Here is an 18,084-nt window from a genome sequence, read left to right on the forward strand (position 1 = left end):
AAAAGTACTGCAATACTTTAATAACTTGGGAGTAGCAAAAGTCACTTTGTGAAAGTCAAGAATGTTGTATTTGGTTTGACATTGGTAATTATTAATGACTTACCTTCCACATAACATACGAAATCAATAAAAGTAAAATAAGGCCAAGTAGCAAGCTACTTGAAATAATTGCTATTGTGAAATGACGTTTGGGTCTTTGATGATGTAGTCCTTCAAGGAAAACCTACATAAATTAATGAAAAGAAAGAGCCACCAGTTTAAAAGTTGCTTCTGTTCCTTGTGAAGCCCCACCCTCACCCCAGCCCATGATTCCCATAGTAGTTTGAACAACCCATCCCCTTCTCTTGCCGGTTCTAATAACCCTAGGAAACACTGGTAACTGTTGAGCTGGATGGCCTTGCACCATGGTTCTTCATCTGGTTAATGCTACCAAGTTTGCCTCCTGAACGAGCCATCTGCGTCCTTTCCTGGCACCAGTTGCGGAAAATGCCAAATCTCAGTAAACTATTTCAAGCCCTCCATGATCTAGTCAATCTATTTTCCTGACTAAACACCCCAGCAGGTTTTCCCTATAATTGTAATGTTTCAGGTAAAGGGGTAATCTTACATGTGCAACATTTTCATCCTTGTTTAGTTCAATAACTTTTGGATTAGGCTCTGGAAAAGCCGTTGCTCTTATCTCAAATGTGAGCGCTGAAGTCTCATCCTGTTAAATAAAAGAAAGATCACTGTAGCCTGACTCATAGTTTTATTTCATGAAGATGTACTAGTAATTTATCATGATCCTTACCTACGATCTCAGAATTTTACAACTTATCTTCCCCAGTGTATTTCACCATTTGTGGTTAATTGTAATGCAATGCTTTCTTTGCTTCCAAAGGCACAGCCGTGGTATTAATTTTCCTGGCATCATTTTGTTCAAATCCTTTTATTAAACATGACTACTTTGCAGATAACTTGCTTTAGGTATTTGTAATAGTTAGCAGTGTATTTTTTTTCTTTTTTCAGTCTTTTTCCCAAAGGTGACTTTCTTCACCTGATAAATGGTTCCTCAAACTTATTTTATCTAGGCTTTTCTTTTTTTCTAAAACAGTGTTATCATCTTGCTGTTGTAAAATACCTATAGTTTAATACCGTAATGGAAAAATACGATACAGGTAGTTATAGCATGCCAGTATAAAATTGGTAGGTGAACTCTGAGCTTTACTACCTAACAGATGGACTTTATAACCAAGAATCCATGGAGCTCAGGAATCTGGGGATGGGCTCCACAGACTCTAACGACCTTTTACAATTGCATGTAAAATTGAGGGTTTTTTCTCATGTATGTATTCATTGAGGTAGATGAGAATATGTTGTTTAGGAATTTTACTAAAGAAGTCTATGACCCTCAAAAGTTAAAACTACCGCACAAATGTTATTTAATGTTTTGGAAAGAACATGGAGAATTTTAGGGGTAAAAATAGATTACATATTTTATTAAAGCAGTGGTTTCCAATAGGAATGCTTCTATCCCCTAGACGACAGTCAGCAGTTTCTAGACTGTCAGGACCTGGGAAGTGGTGTACCAGCATCTAGTTCGTAGAGGCCAGCAATGGGCTAAACATCCTACAATGCACAGCACCTAACACGAAGGAATTATCTGATCCAAAATGCCAATAGTGCCCACTGTTTAGTAACCTGGACCTCAAGAGTAGGAGAGGGCAAACTGCTAAAGTTTAAATAACTTTAATGGTCTCCTAACAATTTTTAGCACAACTGGAATCACAACAGTCTTCTTAATTCCCTATCTGGTGCATCTATTCCGCACCCCCCCCCCCCATCCTCTTTACCACTGTGTGGCAATTTCAAATACTCCTCTTGAAACAAAACCAAACCACTGATTTTCTTTGGCTTACTATATGCCATGCACTAAATGCTTTACAAAAAAAGTATCTCATTTAGTCTGCAACACCCCTGCAAGAGATTATCAGATGAGGAAATGGAAGAACAGAACTCCAGATAAAACTAATTTTATGTCAGTAATCATAAATATGCATACTCATTTCCAGGAAGAAGTCCAAGATGTTTATTTGTTATTGTATGTTTCTGTTTTATTGTTGATGAATGTTGATGTTTTAGTTGGGTTTTATGAAAGTTTTGCTTCTTAAATTTTATGCATAATTTCAAGTAGTTTAGAAAAAACCTTAAGGTTACATAAAATGTTAAGGTAGTCCATTTCTTTGACTTAATCAAGGTTCATAAATAGTCGGACATGCTTTCTAAAATAAACCTCTTAATTATTCCATAGTCTATTCTACAGTCTTATCTGTTTAATTACAAAAGCTGTATCATTTAGACAATGTATTCAGCTAAAGAGATAAATGGAAACACTTTTAGAGTTCCACTCCCAATTTTACTATTCATACCTTTTTAATTACTTCAATGCCTCCTCACATACCAGCCTACCTAAATAAGATGACTGAATCTGTAGATTCTGTATAAACTTATCCACAAAGTTGTCATTGTATTTTAGACTTACCATTTCTGAAAGAGATGGGCGGCCTTCCAACTGCATGTGAACACTGGCTTCTTTTCCACTTTCCATATTCCCAAAATTACATAAAAGACTTAAACAGTATGGATCAGCTTTTATGCAGAACTTGAAAAAAATACCAAAAAGCTACATTAAAGACGGCTAAATAAATTAAAGACGGCTAAAATATTTTACATGGAATTAAACATCTCCCATTAGTGGAGTTTGTTTTATAAATTATAACAAGAAGTATTTGAACTTGAAGCATGTGGTCTCATTCTTAGGAACTTAACCTTCTGAGACAGAGTTACAACAAAGACTCCTAATCAGAGCCTTGCCAAGTCACATGTTCCATATTCCTTGTTAAACTTGGATTATTTGAATGTGAGATGGCTTCCTTGGGGGGTTTGTTTTTTCATAAATTCACTAATATGAAAGGAGTGATAATCTTATGCCACAAAGTCTGCTCAGCTGAGTACTATATCTTGGCCTTCTACAGAGTCTGGAACAATGTCTGGCTGGCATGAAGTAGGCATTGGTTTAGATAAATAATGAAATTGTATAGTATATTTAACCCTGGGTCTATCTCTCCTATCATGTCTATTCCTCCCATGCAAGTGTATTAACTTGTTTCTTTCCTACACTCAGCTGACAGTTCAAACCCAGTGGTTCTTGGTTTTAAGGTTTCACTTCTGTGTGTTGGAAAGCAAAACCTACAACCTAAAAAAATGAAACTTACCAATAGCTTCTTATCAGTCTTTGACAAGAATCTGAAGATGTCTTTCAGGGTCTCCAGGGGACCTTTATCCTGCTCTAATGCACACTTTCTTTGATAACTTTCAAAATGGCAATCTCCAGCAGTAGTCTATAAGACAGAAAAATGTTACTCCATATTGGAAAGAACGGCGGAAGCTACACGGACTTGAAAGGTCCAATTGGTTACCTTTTCTAAAATATAACAAGTATCTCTGAATTGTGAAACTATCTTCTGGACAGATTTGGGAAAGATTAAGTCTCTATGGCACAAACACAAAAACCCAGAGACATTTTAACAAGGTGGGATACAGATGCTAAAGTGATACAGGGCCTAACCTTACAGAAATTAAAGGCAATGTAAAAAATGGACATTTGGACATTACCATGAAATTAAAATTTCTTTTGTTTTAGACACAAAACAGTAACATGTTATATCAGCATATCCTGCTGTCTAAATCTGGAATTCAAGTAAATTTTAAAATTAGGTCTCGAATCTACATAGCAGATTTATTTGCTGGCTGGTTGTCTGGAAGATGGTAAGCTAAAATAATTCTGATGTAATCATCAACATAAGAATATTATTTTTTTTTTTTTAAAAAGAAGGCTGAAATACTGATTTTCCAACAGCAGCCTCAAGATTTATAGAGAACTTCACCAACAATTACTTCCACAGGGCCATTTCACAAAGAAAACGCACTGAAGATGGCAGAACAGAGTTCTGTTCTATACCGTATATGTCAAATGCGGAAGTCCCTACGACCTGACAGTTCTATGTAATGTGTAACACTCAAAGTATATTCAGTAATTGCATGATGCGTTCACAGCTTACAGTGGGACTCCAACACGTTAACAGACATATCCATTTTAGCAATATTACTTAGGTTAAAGGAAGGAACCCATTTTTACCTGGACATCCAAAAGGTTGAACAGCTGATCAGTTTGGGGGGCAAAAGAATTTGGTACCATTATTTCCACACTGACATTTGGAGCCATGCTATGGCCAGTGTTGATAACCTGATAAGGAGGAAAAGTTTTTCTTTTAGCAACTTAAGAATATTTTTCATAAACATAGGTACAGATATCAATGATTTTTCAGGGGGAGGCATGGGTTTCATGCAACATTTATAGTGCTGGTGGTTTGCAGTTGGCAGTTGCATAGCAAAAGGAGACAGAATATTCATATCCAGAACTTTAAAAATGTTTGCTAATAATTTATTCATTATTCCTAGCCCTCTCCTTGATATTGATTAGGCCGAAACGCCCAGGCTGATAATTATTGCAGAAATAGTCTAAAGAAAAAGACAACAGCATACGTTTGTATGGGACATTATGTGTCTAAAAAAACCATGATCAATTGATCCTCACAAGCGTCCCATGAGGTGAGCTGATGTTTTATCATCCTCCAGCTCAGGAAAAGTCTCAGAGATGTGAATGATGTGCCTAAGATGGTTAAAAAGTGACAAGAATTAGGACCAAAACTCAGGTATTCTAATTCTCAGTCTTATTTTCACAAAATCACTTTGTTGAGAGGATAATCATCATCACAGTAAGCGAATAAGAATATATTTTAGTTCAGGGTAATGATGCTGCTGATACACTCAGAAAATCAGAAGGGGGTAGGTTATTGGGTTTTAATAGTAATGCACATCTAGCCTTTTAAGAATAACGCGTAGTGGGGCACCCGGGTGGCTCAGTGGGTTGAGCATCCAACTTCGGCTCAGGTCATGATCTCAACGGTTCGTGAGTTCAAGTCCCACATTGGCTCTGGGCTCTGTGCTGACAGCTGAGAGCCTGCTTCAGATTCTATGTCTCCTCTCTCTCTGCCCATCCCCTGCTTGCACTCTCTCTCTCAAATATAAATAAACATTAAAAAAAAAAAAAAAAAGAATGCATAGGTATGGGGCACCTGAATGGCTCAGTCGGTTAAGCATGTGACTCTTGGTTTCAGCTCAGGTCATGAGTTCGAGCCCCATGTCTCTTTCTGCCCCTCCCCCACTTGCTCTCTCTTTCTCTCTCAAAATGAATGAATGAAGAATAATGCATAGGTAGATGATATTTCTTTATTGATAAATCTCGGGATTGCAGCTCCCTGAAGAAGGAAATTGGGCCAAAATAATTGCCATCTGGGCGTGTAACTATGGAACCGATACAATATCTGATGTTCCACAGAATCTGAATGAAACAGCATCACTCATAGATCTGCAGTAATCTTTAGAAGGCACATGACCTAGGAGAACAAACGTGTACCTGGTCTATGAAAACTGCTAGGCCCTGGAGGCACAGGGCACTTGCAAAAGGCAGTTTCAAGCAGTGGGTAACCAGCACTGCCCAGACCCTCAGACGACATCTTCCTCATGCCTGCAAATGATCAGTCTAACCTAAAATATTCTTCACCTTTCTTTGCCTAGTAATGTTGAGACCTTTAAGAACATTTTCAAACTTGCACAGCCTCACCAAAGCTAGAGATTCAAAGTACCTCCAGTCCCAGTCACTCCACTGTAACTGGAAAAAAAACTATTAATTATAACTTAATAAATAGACCTTCTAGAGTTTAGCGCAGTTTCTGTTTTAGTTTAACAGAGCACAAACTCCCACTGGGCTCTGACAGGAGCATTTCTTGGGACTTCAAAGTAGAGAGCTATATTTTTCAACACTGATGTATTAGTATAACATAAAGTTGGGTATACATAGACTCAGTAGGATTCCAAGGTCATTCTCTAAATCTGAGGCAGGGCCCAGGAATTTGCATTTTGAAAAAGCACCTCAAGTGATTCTGATTCTGATATCCATTTTTAAAAGCACTGCCTTACCAAAAAAAAAAAAAAAAAAAAAATGGCCTTACAAAATATTAATGTACCTAAATCTAGACTCACTGACATTCTATAGATTGTTCTATGGCTCTAAGAATGTTTGGGCAGTGCTTTTGGTTCAAAAAATATTTTTGTGGCCATTATCTCCAATTATCACCATCCATGATGCATCAAAACTTTGACAGTAAACATTAAAAAGTTTCACTTTATATTAATATGTTTGGATAATGATACTCTTTTTAAAAAGATTATTTAATGAATGACACATCACTTATAACAGGCCATCTACCTATGGCCTAAAAGGCTGACCAAGCAGATCTTAAATGGAGATGAAGGAGGTAAGAGCTTCCTTTACTGGGTAATGTCAGCGCTTATATAAAAGCTTGAATCAAGAAGAGAGTTCACGGATTCACACCTCAACCTATCCTGATCTCTGTGTGCATCCTGAGTGGATGCAGTTCCTCCCATAACTTTGTGTGTTTCAGCAGTTACCTCCATTCCTATGTTTGCTCCTTCCCACTGTATTGTAAGGAATTGTGGGCTTCAGTAACAGGATAGAGATAAGGGTTGGGAGGGTGGCAGGGGGAAGCAAGAACCCAGGAGGAAAGTCCATGAGTAACCGTGCTGCTGTCAGCCATGGGGGTCCTGGGCTGAGGGACATCACAGCATATGATGTCCTCTGGAGCCATACAGCAGGAACAAGCTCTCAGTTTGTTACAAATATCCCAACAATCAACTTCTCTTACATGAAAAGTGAAGTTCATTTTCTCTGACATGCATGTTTCAGGCACATTTTCTTCCTTTGGTCCATACACAAATGAAGTTGGGTTTACAAACCTGAAAGAAACAAATTCAAATTTGATTTGTCTTACTTGATGGGGTATTATCAACAGTCTTTCTCTTTGGTCTGGATTATTGCATCTCTCTTAAATATGGCATTTAAGACTATATTCCCAACTACAGATGCCTCCTAAGCACCACTGAATATTTTTGGTTTCTTGGTAAGATAAGAATTTAGTGAAATGTAATGAAAGCAGAAAGCCATGTGCTCTTTCTCACTAATATCCTCTGTTTGTCTTCCCAGAACTGACCATTCCTTTTCTCTTAGTTCTCAAATGATTCACATCAATTTGACAATTAGGAGACAAATTCTTAGCTTTTCCCTACAATTCTATTATCTTCCTATAAATCAACCTATTTTACCTATTTTCGAGTTCTTTTTTTTTTAAGTTTCATTGTTTGGGAGGTGGGGAGAGTGAGTGAATGAATGAATGAATGAATGAATGAAACCCAAGCAGGTTCCTCACTATCAGTGCAAAGCCTGACATGGGGCTCAATCTCACAACTGTGGGATCATGACCTGAGCAGAAATAAAGAGTCAGAAGCTAAACTGACTGAGCCACTCAGGCGCCCTGGAGTTCTTTCTATAATCCAATTCCTGCTGGCTATTTGTAATGAAACCCAAGGTAGGAGAACAGTTCAAACGTCAGTAAGTATGGTCAACTTTTTGGTTAAGAATACAAGGTTGTCATTCTTTTGCCTGTGATTAGACATATACATCAGTAGTGGACTTTAAGAAGTATTTTTCTTGGGAATCCCAACTCTAGCAGTTGCCCTCATTTGTCAGCTAATGTGAAGTAATACATGTTAAAGACTGGTTACACAGAAATACTGAAATGCTATAGATTTAGGCAGTTTTATACTCAAAGAACATTTCTTGCCCAAAATCATACGTAGAGGACACTCCTCATAAGAGGATCAAGAAAAGGAGGTGAGAGATGAGGCTTCAAAACCAGGAATATGCCATCAGCTCTTCTCTGCTCCCCACTGACTCACTAGATTCTCTCCTGAATGGCTTCCTCTTTCTTTTGCTTGTTTTATCTCGCAAACTTGATACTCTATATTTTCAGTTGCAGACACCATTTTTATTAAAAAAATTTTTTTAATGTTTATTTTTGAGAGAGACAGAGCATGAGCAAGGGAGGGGCAGAGAGGGAGACACAGAATCTGAAGCAAACTTCAGGCTCTGAGCTGTCAGCACAGAGCCCGATGTGGGGCTCGAACTCACAAGTCATGTTCATGACCTCAACCGAACTTGGACACTTAACCGACTGAGCTACCCAGTGCCCCATCATTTTTTCTTTATATAATTACATGCCATCTCTATGGGTGATTAAAAATGATTGGTGATGGTTTTATTTACAGCAACAAGAAAAGCTCATCAGTCCGTGTGTTTGGTATCTCCTATCTTCTATTCCTTTAAAAATAATGGTTTTAAAGACTAATAGCCTGAGTCATTTCCAATAAAATCACAAAAGGTTTTCTCAATACCCCTTAAATCTTTCTCCATACATTTCCTTCTTGATCTGAGGAGGTCCACACAATCAGTCACTTAACATTGCGGGGAACCAGTGAATGCTGGCTCCGAGGCCACAAGTGAGAAACTCCATAATTTATGGGTATGGAGAGTGGACAGGGAACACCTTGCAGCTGGCTCTCTCATAACTCAATCGTTTTGGCACAGAAGTAGATGTGGGCTCTGGAGAGTGGTGATTTGACCAAGCTTATGCTTCTCTGAACTTCATGCTTGCCATAGCCACTGAGCTTGATTCATTCCAATTGAATGCTGCCCCCACACTGGGGCCCCTGGCCTGCACAGCATAAAACTGAAAGGTTGGGCATGACCTGCTAGAGGCTTATGGGACTTTTCCAATAAGAAATCTCCAATTGGGTGCTAGTTTGAAGAAGTCTCAGTAATGATTATAGAGTGCATGAAAATAACGAACAGATAAGCAAGGGAATGCAACACTTAAGGTCTGGGCTAAGGGACAGAAACAGCATTGGATCTTTCCTTAAAAAAACTTAAATATATTTTAGACCAATAATGTAAGAAGAAACAGAATTTAAAATCTGCTTTCCGGGTTCCTGGGTGGCTCAGTCAGTTAAGCATCTGACTCTTGATTTCAGCTCAGGTCATGATCTCGTGGTTCGTAAGACAGAGCCCTGTGTCTGGCTCTGCACTGATGGCGTTAAGCCTGCTCATTCTCTCTTTCTCAAAAATAAACCAACATCTGAAAAATGAAAAAATAAAATCAGCTCTCAGCTTTATAGGAGGCCTTAGTATTTACTTACCCATGAACAGATAGCATGACTTCATACTTGAGAGGTATTGCTAAAGTCACTTTGTTACGCTTCAGATTGTCCATTTCTCCTTCATTTGCACTACAGAAGCAAACAGAAGACACCCTGTTAGAATCCATCAAGCATAAAAATCATCTTCAGAGAGAACTAATCACATACCATGTATACCTAATATACTTGGAGGCTTTGGGGAGTGGAGAAAAAAGCAGATGCAGTAGTAAGAAATGTTTATGACAGGGTTGGCAAAAATTTGCTCCCATTATTTACAGTGTTATTTGCTCCACAGATTTTTTTTTTTCCTTAGATCACACAAGCGAAATTTTCTCCGCCAGACAATGGAACACAGCTCCAATGATTCTCCCTAACTCCCCCGCCCTACCGACACCCTAAAGTCAGGGGTCCATTTCCTGTAGCACAATTCTCTTTTTCACAATGAAACGTACCAGGTGGCATGCACTGTGATGTTGAGATCCTCTTCTGCTCTGCTGAGTGAGCTCCCATCCAGGAGAAAGCTAATATCTATCTGTAAAACGCAGAGAGGGACATGCCCATTTTTTTTAAACGTAGAAGTAGTATTTTTTATAATCTGAATTTTAATTTCCCTTAATGTTTATGGTCTGTGGAATGCAGACTTGAGACTAAGTTCTGGAAGCACAGATTACCCCTCTCTTAGGCGGTGAGCTATGGGGACGCTGTTGGGTTTGTGGCAATTCTAAAGCACCAGCGTTTCCACAAGTGACACTCAGAGACAAAGCCGCCTCTAAATGTAAAGACAGGCAGGTCCAGACTGACAAAATTAGAGATGCTTTAACAACTTGAGTGAGGACTCTTGCCAGTAACACCTTTTTGTATAGCAGAGGTAACATGCCTGGCAGATAGGACCACCTGGGGTGGAGAGGGGTGGGGGGAGTGTTGGAGAAGGGTGAGACAGGGTAGCAGAATCCTGATCCACACATTCACATGCCCATCTTGACATAAACATGTGCCCCCGCTTTTAAAAAAAATTTTTTTTTCAGTGAACATTGCCAAGAATATAAACACAATCTCAAAAATCTCAAGCCCAGTTGGTTGGAGTTTTATTTCATCATTTAGCTGCTTACTCTAAGCAAATAAATAATAACGGTAAATTTTATATTTGCATGTGGCATAAACATGGAAGAAATAGAAAATATTTTATATTCATGTTAGTAAAACATGCTAAATGCTTACCCTTGATAGGTGATCTACATATATATATCCAACACTGCAGTCGAGTTTTACTAAGCCAGCACTGTCTGTTACTTCACAGTTTATTTGTTTCTCTTCCTAAAAGGAAAAATGAAACAACTGGCTTAGGTAAGAAGGAAACCCGAAGTTTATAACATATGTTAGAAAATGGTTTTTTAAAAGAAAATCATCCCTGAAGAATTTGCTCTCCTGGAAGACTTTTTTTTTTCTGTTTACTTTGGGGATAAATAGAAATAAAAATAAAATTTATAAATATGTAAATAAAAATTTATAAATATGTGTGTACATGGATACACATATATTGGTATATTTTAATACTCATGTAAATTTTCCACAGAATACTTCCTGGACCTGTAGCTTTCATCCCTGTTTGTATTGTCTATTTAATTCAAGATCCAGTTCCTTGAAAAACCTTGAAGCAAGGAATTAAGGAAGTCCATATTTCATTGGCCCTCTTGTCTGAGATGTGAGAATGTGACAAAGTATATAATTGTAATAACGGTCATCACAATTAGATATATATAGTCAAATATTCAGAGAAATGTATATAAATATACACTGTTAGCTATATACTGTAGATGTATATACACTAGACATGTATATATACTATATGTACTATATATACCATATAACATATCACATACACTGAATATTTGACTTTTCTCTCATACTATTGCAAATAGGCTGCCGATGCTCTAGAGAAAAGGGTAACTTATTTCTGAGGAGTCAAAGACCTCTCTACATGTCCTTGGTTTGAAGAGATGGCCTCTGGATAAGAGAGGAATACATTTGCTAAGGGATAAGATAGGCATCAAGAGAGAAAGTGACAGGCTTTTCCCTTTGAAATCAACCTTATTAATGCCTGGATGATGGATTTAAGTGTTGACGATTGAGGCATGGTGGTAAGAACAGGTCTCTAGGTGCTTCAAACTCTTGTAGGAAAAGAGAAATTGCCTGTGATCTGGTTGGCACCAAGATGTCAGAATTTGTGGAAGACTGCTGGTTGTACGGTATTTGTTGGAAGTTCTTTGGGAACAATACTGAGCATGTGAACTTAAAATGAAGAGCAGTAACTATGGGAGCCCAGCTTAGAGGACCAATATTGCCTGTGCAGGGACCCCAGCCAAGAAGAGCAGGATTGTAGCACCAAATGAGCATGTCATCTGTGAGAAAAGCAATGGCACCCGAACAGCTTGCTTGGACAATTGGACAGTTGCGTCTCTCACACAGTAGCATTTGGAAGCAGGAAGCTAACTCTTTTGATCTCAGATCCCAAGGAACTTATCATTTTGATCAGGAGCATGAACGAAGTCTCAAAAATCAACGGAAGCTTGAGTGATAAGTCTGCATCTACCCTAAATATTGAGGCCTAACATTGATGAAATGGAGTATACCATTTACACTTTAAAAAACGAATGCGACTGTGGTTTTTGAAACTTACCAGATCTAAAATCTTAACGAAGTAAAGACCAGAGGGGAGTCTGATGTGCAGAGTCGTTTCGTACGCATCATCTCCAGCATTAAACAAGGACACGTTCAACATCAAGGTCTTCATACTTCCAACAGCAAGATAGGTCTTATTTTCATGTGGCCTGAAAATTGATGTTAATATTTAGTTCTTGTTTGGGAAATAAAAATCCCATCTCCTCGTTTATCCTGAACATACAATACTAATTTAGAAAAACACCATGGGGAGATGATCTCACTCAAGTAGATGCAAATTCATGCTCGAAAGAACTCACTTTCTCATGTTTCAGATAAATTCAGCCAACTATTACCCAGGAAGTTTGTTATTTTTAATTAGTTGTAATTAAGCAAATCTGCTTTACATTTTCTGTTTCACTTCTTCTATACTTTAACAGATTTTTCTCATATTTCACAGTATTTTTTTTTTCCAAAAGTGAAGATGTTTATTTCTTTTCTTTCTTTACCCTTGGAAAGACACTGTTTTTCTGGGCAACTAGCTGTTGCCCAGACCGAAGGGGGAAATGGGGAGTAGTAGGAGAAAAGGAGAAGAGGGAGACTACCTCCACCAAAATAGAGGATGTTTTGGTGGAATGAGCACAGCCCATGAAAAGGACCGCTAGGCCCAGCAAGCGGGTGCCACTACAGTCTGTCGCACTACCTTCAATGTCTTAAGGCAGGCTGGCTACTTCTACCAATAACCAGACCAAGTTAAACACAGAACTGCAGCCATGCTTCATCGTCCCATGAACTGGAAAGAGAAGGTTGCTGTGAATCTAGACATAGGTGTGAGTGAGTTCAAGTTCTGGCTCTGGCCTAATTCTTTTGGGTTGTAGGAGGTCATTTAGCATTTTTAAGCCTCAGTCACCATCTGTAATAGTAATAATTACTACTCTGAAGGTTTGGCTCATGCACAGTCCACGAAATCCACAGAAAAATACCTTGATATATAAAAAACCTGAGGCTTAAGGAACTGATTCAAAGTATCACAGCAGGAATGTTCTAAAGTCTCAAGGTAAACGTCTGCACAGCCCAGTCTCTCTACCAATTAGAGAATTAGAAGAGTTAAAGAAAACTTGTACACAATGATTCTATAATCTCTCCTTAAAGACAGACATTCTTAAATATTAATTTTTAACCAGTGAAGGATGTGACCCAAGGCAAAGCATCAGGTGAAGGTAATCCTAACAATTAGAAAGGTAAATATTCACCTAGTACGAGAGAAAGTTTCCCCATGTTTACAGTGTATCATTCTAATCAACATCTGTATAGAAGATTAGTGTTTGGATAAACTAAACATATAGTCTGCATTTAATAGTTATTGCTGAATTGATTTCAAACAAAGGGTATCTGGGAACAGAGTTTAAGAACAGGTTTCAAAATTTATGCTGTGAAGACACATGAATGACTGATCAACTGTAATTGAAAGCTCCTATATAATCATGATATTCATTATTCCAGATACAAAAATAAATTCCCACCCTTATAGAGCATATATAGTAAAGGACAGATGTATAAACAAAATTTAAACAAATATTATAAATACAAGGAAAGGAGTTGTGAATAAGCAGCTCTGGGAAACCAAGGCAGGAACCACTTTTGCCTGAGGGTAGCAAAGGCATGTTGCTTCTTTTTTTTTCTGCCATTCTGATTATTTAGATTTAATTTTGGGAGTACTTTTTTTTTTTTTTAATATAAAGGTATGAAAACTTCATGATTGAACATGACTTAATGTGGATTATACCCTTAACTGATTTCTCAAGTCCTCCTTATCCAATCCAGTTTTCACACTGCCAGGCAGGGTCACTTTACAGAAAGCAAACTGAGAAACTTAACAGAAACCCATGGGGGAGGGGAAGGAAAAAAAAAGGAGGTTAGAGTGGGAGAGAGCAAAAGTATAAGAGACTCTTAAAAACTGAGAACAAACTGAGGGTTGATGGGGGGTGGGGGAGAGGGGAGGGTGGGTGATGGGTATTGAGGAGGGCACCTTTTGGGATGAGCACTGGGTGTTGTATGGAAACCAATTTGACAATAAACTTCATATACTGAAAAAAAAAAAAAAAAGAAAGCAAACTTGATAACGTCATAGGCCCACTTAATGTCCTTCAGCGCCTTCAAGACAGAGTGCTAACTTACTAGCACAGCACATGAGGCCTCACTACTCTGCACAACTCATTCCTTTGCTTGAGCCATACTTAACTGCAAACAGGTATCCAAACACCTGCATTCTGTACCTTCTGTGAAGCTCTCTCTCTGCCTTTAACACCTTCCCTCTTCACGTCTCTGGGTGATTTGTTCATGTTCAAGACTCACTGAAGTGTCAGTGTTACTAGTTCTCAGAAGTTTTTCCCGTGGATACTCAGTGCTAACCCCTATCACTCAGCACTGCATTCTCTCTAACAGAAGCAGCTTCTCCCTCTCCCAAAGCACACTGGGCACCCCTATAAGGAAGTATTTTCGCATGGTTTGGCTTTTGTCATCACTAGAATAAGTTCTAGACAGAAGATGCTAAATCATGATTACCACTGCTTTCTCAGAGCTTGCAAACATAACTAGTGTTCAAAAAATATACGTGGTATACAACTGTATCAAACATTTAAAAAGGACTGGGTAACACTAAAGAAAAGAGTGGAGAAAATGCTGGATACATAAAAGTTCATTAACTCATCATGATAAATTCTACCAAGTTACAGTCATGGTTCTGTGTTCTGTGAATTCTAAGTGTTTCATTAAGTAAACATCTACTACATTCACATGATCTGTACCCCATCACACAACTGACATTGTAGTGGCAATACAATTGTTGAATTGACCAATACATTAATGGCAAGATCAATACTGGAAAGAGTATGATTTTTGAGAATTATTTTTATGAACCTTGGAATGGGCCAATTTTAGACACTTCTCCGTACTCTTTAACTTCAAATGGTATAGCTCTAAGAAGTTAGACAGTTCACTTATACCTAAAAATTCTTCCCCTCTCATCCTGATTTTTTCTTCATTTTACACTTACTTATCACGATAGTACAAAGAGAAAAATATGCATATCCTAAGAGCACAGCTCAGTAATTTTTATAAACTGAATGCACTGAAGAAAGGAGCACCCACATCAAGAAGACATATTAACGGCAGAAGAAATAGGATATTCTGCCCCCCTCCCTTCCAGTTATTGTCCCCACCCATCATCTTCCTTTTATTAGTATCGACTGGCTTTGCCCAGTTTTTTATTTCATGTAAGTGGAATCACAGAGAATTTTTAAGTATCAGGCTTTCTGTACTTAAAATTTTGCTTGTAACATTAATTTCTATTGATGCATGGAGTTCTAAATTGTTTATGCTCACTGGTGTATACATTGCAGTTTGTAAATATACCACATTTTATTTATCCATTCAATTATCATTGGGAATTTGGGCAGTCCTAGTCTGGAGCTATTACAGTCTTTTGGTGAACATATAAATATAATTCTTTTGGGTTAGTCTGTCTCTGAGCAGACCGCTATAGTTTGTTAATCCAGGATTAACTCTTGAAAATCTCCAAATCTGGTTAAGTTTGGCAACCATCTTAAATTATACCAAAAAACTATATTTAATAAAATATAGGGAACTATAGTGTATCAATAAATAAAAAAATGTACCACAGAACTGTCATGTAAAAAGCCAACATCCCATAGAGTACAGTTTCAAAAACTGCCTACAGGCCAAATTTGGGCCCCTGTCTGGTTCTGTAATAAAGGTTTACTGAAATACAGCCATCCTCCTTCATCTGTGGCCACTTCTGCACTATGATGGCAGAGGTGAGTAGCTGAGACAGACCTTTGTCCCACAGGGCCTAAAGTATTTACTATCTGTCCCTTCATGGAAAAAGTTTGCTGGCTGTACCACAGACCAATCTGACTGAGAAATACCATTAGTTTCAAAATAAGCATACAACATAATAGGACTATATTTAAAATCTGTATTATTCTGGCAATAACAAAGGCTTTGTTATTTCGGATGGCATCAGATGCAGCATCAGAGAAAACAATGCCCCAGACCTCATAATTCCTTGGTTGGTTCAGGAGACATTGAGGAGAAGGGAATGAGGAACATGTTCATACGTAGCATCTCTAGTTTCTAACCCCTGGGTTTGAGAAGTTGGAGCTTTTCTGCAAGGATGTGTATCAACTAAACAAAACAGTCACTCTAAACCATGGCTACCATTTCAGGTGGGAGAATGCTACTCTGTGGCAGCAGGCTCCATTTTTCCCGCCATCTTAGGGAATGCCTGTGACTGATCACTCTTACGGCGTAAACCTTTACGTTACGTAAGTACACGTCTGCTTGGTGGAGCTGTTAGAGGGCAGAGAGGGAAGGTGGGAGAACATGGCTATCCTACATTACCCCCCACTGCTCTACAGTCCCATCACAACTACAGGAGCCTAGGAGGTTCTAAAAGTAAACTTCAGCTTGACATTAAAGTTTAATTAAGACTTGTAGAAGAGCTGCCTAGAAATAGACATTTATAAAATATTCTGGCTTGTACCCAAAGCATTAGTCACTGAACACCTTTGGGAAAGAAGTTGGCACTTAGACAAGCAACAGAAGGTGAAAGTACTGCATAAGCAGCTAGGTTCCAAGACAACAGCAAATTAAAGAGAAACACAATGTTCCCATTTCAGCGGCTATACTCCTGGTTTATTTTCCATTTTTAAGCTATTTTGCCACATTACCATAATTACAATTCTACTCTCTTTTTTTTTTAATATACATCTTACTGTATCTTGATTCATTAACAAGGTGCCGTCAGAGAGATACCCACCAGCTTTTTATGTGAGACATAATAAAGGACCAGGTGCACATCTGGAAGTGCGACAAGGCTGAACCAGAGCTTTCCCCGGGAATCGTAGCTCATTCTTCATTAAAACATGCATAATGCACACTTGAAATTTACAAAGCAGCCGAGAACCCACATAATTTAAACAAATCAAGGTACTGTGTACATACAGAATCATAACTTAATAAGTGAAAGAGGAAAGATAGAAAAATGATGTATTTCAGCATGAGGCTCTGTTTTCCCTGAGTATTATTTTATTTTATGAGAAATCCTCAAGTCTTAGTATAATGAATGCAGTTTGCCTTGATAGAATGAATTAATGCTTCATAGCTAACGTGTTTTTAATCAAGATGTTAGAACAAAATCTAATTGTAAACTGATAATGTACTTGTGTCAAAGTACAGGACTCATTTATTTTTGACAAAAACCTAGCCTGCAGCAAGTGGCCTATAGGTCCATGTGACAAATCATCCTCTTTTTTTCTTTACTACTGACTTCAGGAAAAAAGAAAATACTGGAAAATTCTCATCAACCACAATATATCAGTTAACTGACATTTAAGAAGATTGCATTTGAATAGGAGCAAACTCATTGATGTCCCAAGAGGTACAGCCTAAGAACACAGATTGGAAGATACAGTTAGTAATTAGCATGTTTTCATGTATAAAGCATGTAATTCATCTTTCTAAAACTCTGAGATCAGTGAAGCATATATTCCTACCATCTCCTTTTTAAAAACAGACAATTTTGTTAGACTTGCTCTTTTGGAGACAAACAGCATAGTGGCAGATGCTGTGCATTGCCCACTGTCCACCCAACAGTAATTTTCCTTCTTAGCTGCTAGAAGAAGCCCAGATTATTCAGGCAGAAGGCTGTATTCCATTGAAATTGCAGAAGAGAAGCCCCTAATTTAGCTTCAGGGAATGAATTATGATTGATCTAGGATGGTCATGATGATTCCATTCTCCTTCCACCAGGACAGATGCAGGGATGAGCATGTGACAAGGTCTCAATCAGAAGAAATCTGTAAAGATGCTTCCCTTCCTAGAAAGGCAGCCTCAAGTGGACCCAGAATTTTACTCTTGCCTCTTTTCTCTTGTTGGGAATCTAGGTGCTGCTACGGCCATGGGGTGACCGTGAGGGAAAAGCCGAGAGAACTAGAAAGATAACCATGCATGTCCCCATTTTGCTAGCTGCCCATTTAATCTGCAGCCACTTTCTGCTTTATTTATTTTTAATATTTATTTATTTTGGGGAGAGAGACAAAGCATGAGCAGGGGAGGGGCAGAAAGAGGGGGACACAGAATCTGAAGCAGGCTCCAGGCTCTGAGCTGGCAGCACAGAGCCCAACGCGGGGC

General features: G+C 38.3%; 1 protein-coding gene across 1 annotated transcript in view; it reads right to left on the bottom strand.

Annotated features, from left to right (window-relative positions):
- Positions 1-18,084, bottom strand: part of ITGA4 (integrin subunit alpha 4) — a 94,940-nt gene that overhangs the window by 3,640 nt on the left and 73,216 nt on the right. The window contains exons 18-27 of the mRNA XM_058712382.1: positions 11,891-12,041; positions 10,432-10,527; positions 9,666-9,745; positions 9,214-9,303; positions 6,828-6,918; positions 4,178-4,285; positions 3,255-3,380; positions 2,522-2,641; positions 608-706; positions 104-223 (exon numbers count right to left, since the gene is read on the bottom strand). Of these exons, the coding sequence (XP_058568365.1) occupies positions 104-223; positions 608-706; positions 2,522-2,641; positions 3,255-3,380; positions 4,178-4,285; positions 6,828-6,918; positions 9,214-9,303; positions 9,666-9,745; positions 10,432-10,527; positions 11,891-12,041 (1,081 nt within the window). The remainder of the gene's footprint in view (positions 1-103; positions 224-607; positions 707-2,521; positions 2,642-3,254; positions 3,381-4,177; positions 4,286-6,827; positions 6,919-9,213; positions 9,304-9,665; positions 9,746-10,431; positions 10,528-11,890; positions 12,042-18,084) is intronic.

The sequence above is a fragment of the Neofelis nebulosa genome, chromosome 2, assembly GCF_028018385.1.
Source record: "Neofelis nebulosa isolate mNeoNeb1 chromosome 2, mNeoNeb1.pri, whole genome shotgun sequence".
NCBI lineage: Eukaryota > Metazoa > Chordata > Mammalia > Carnivora > Felidae > Neofelis > Neofelis nebulosa.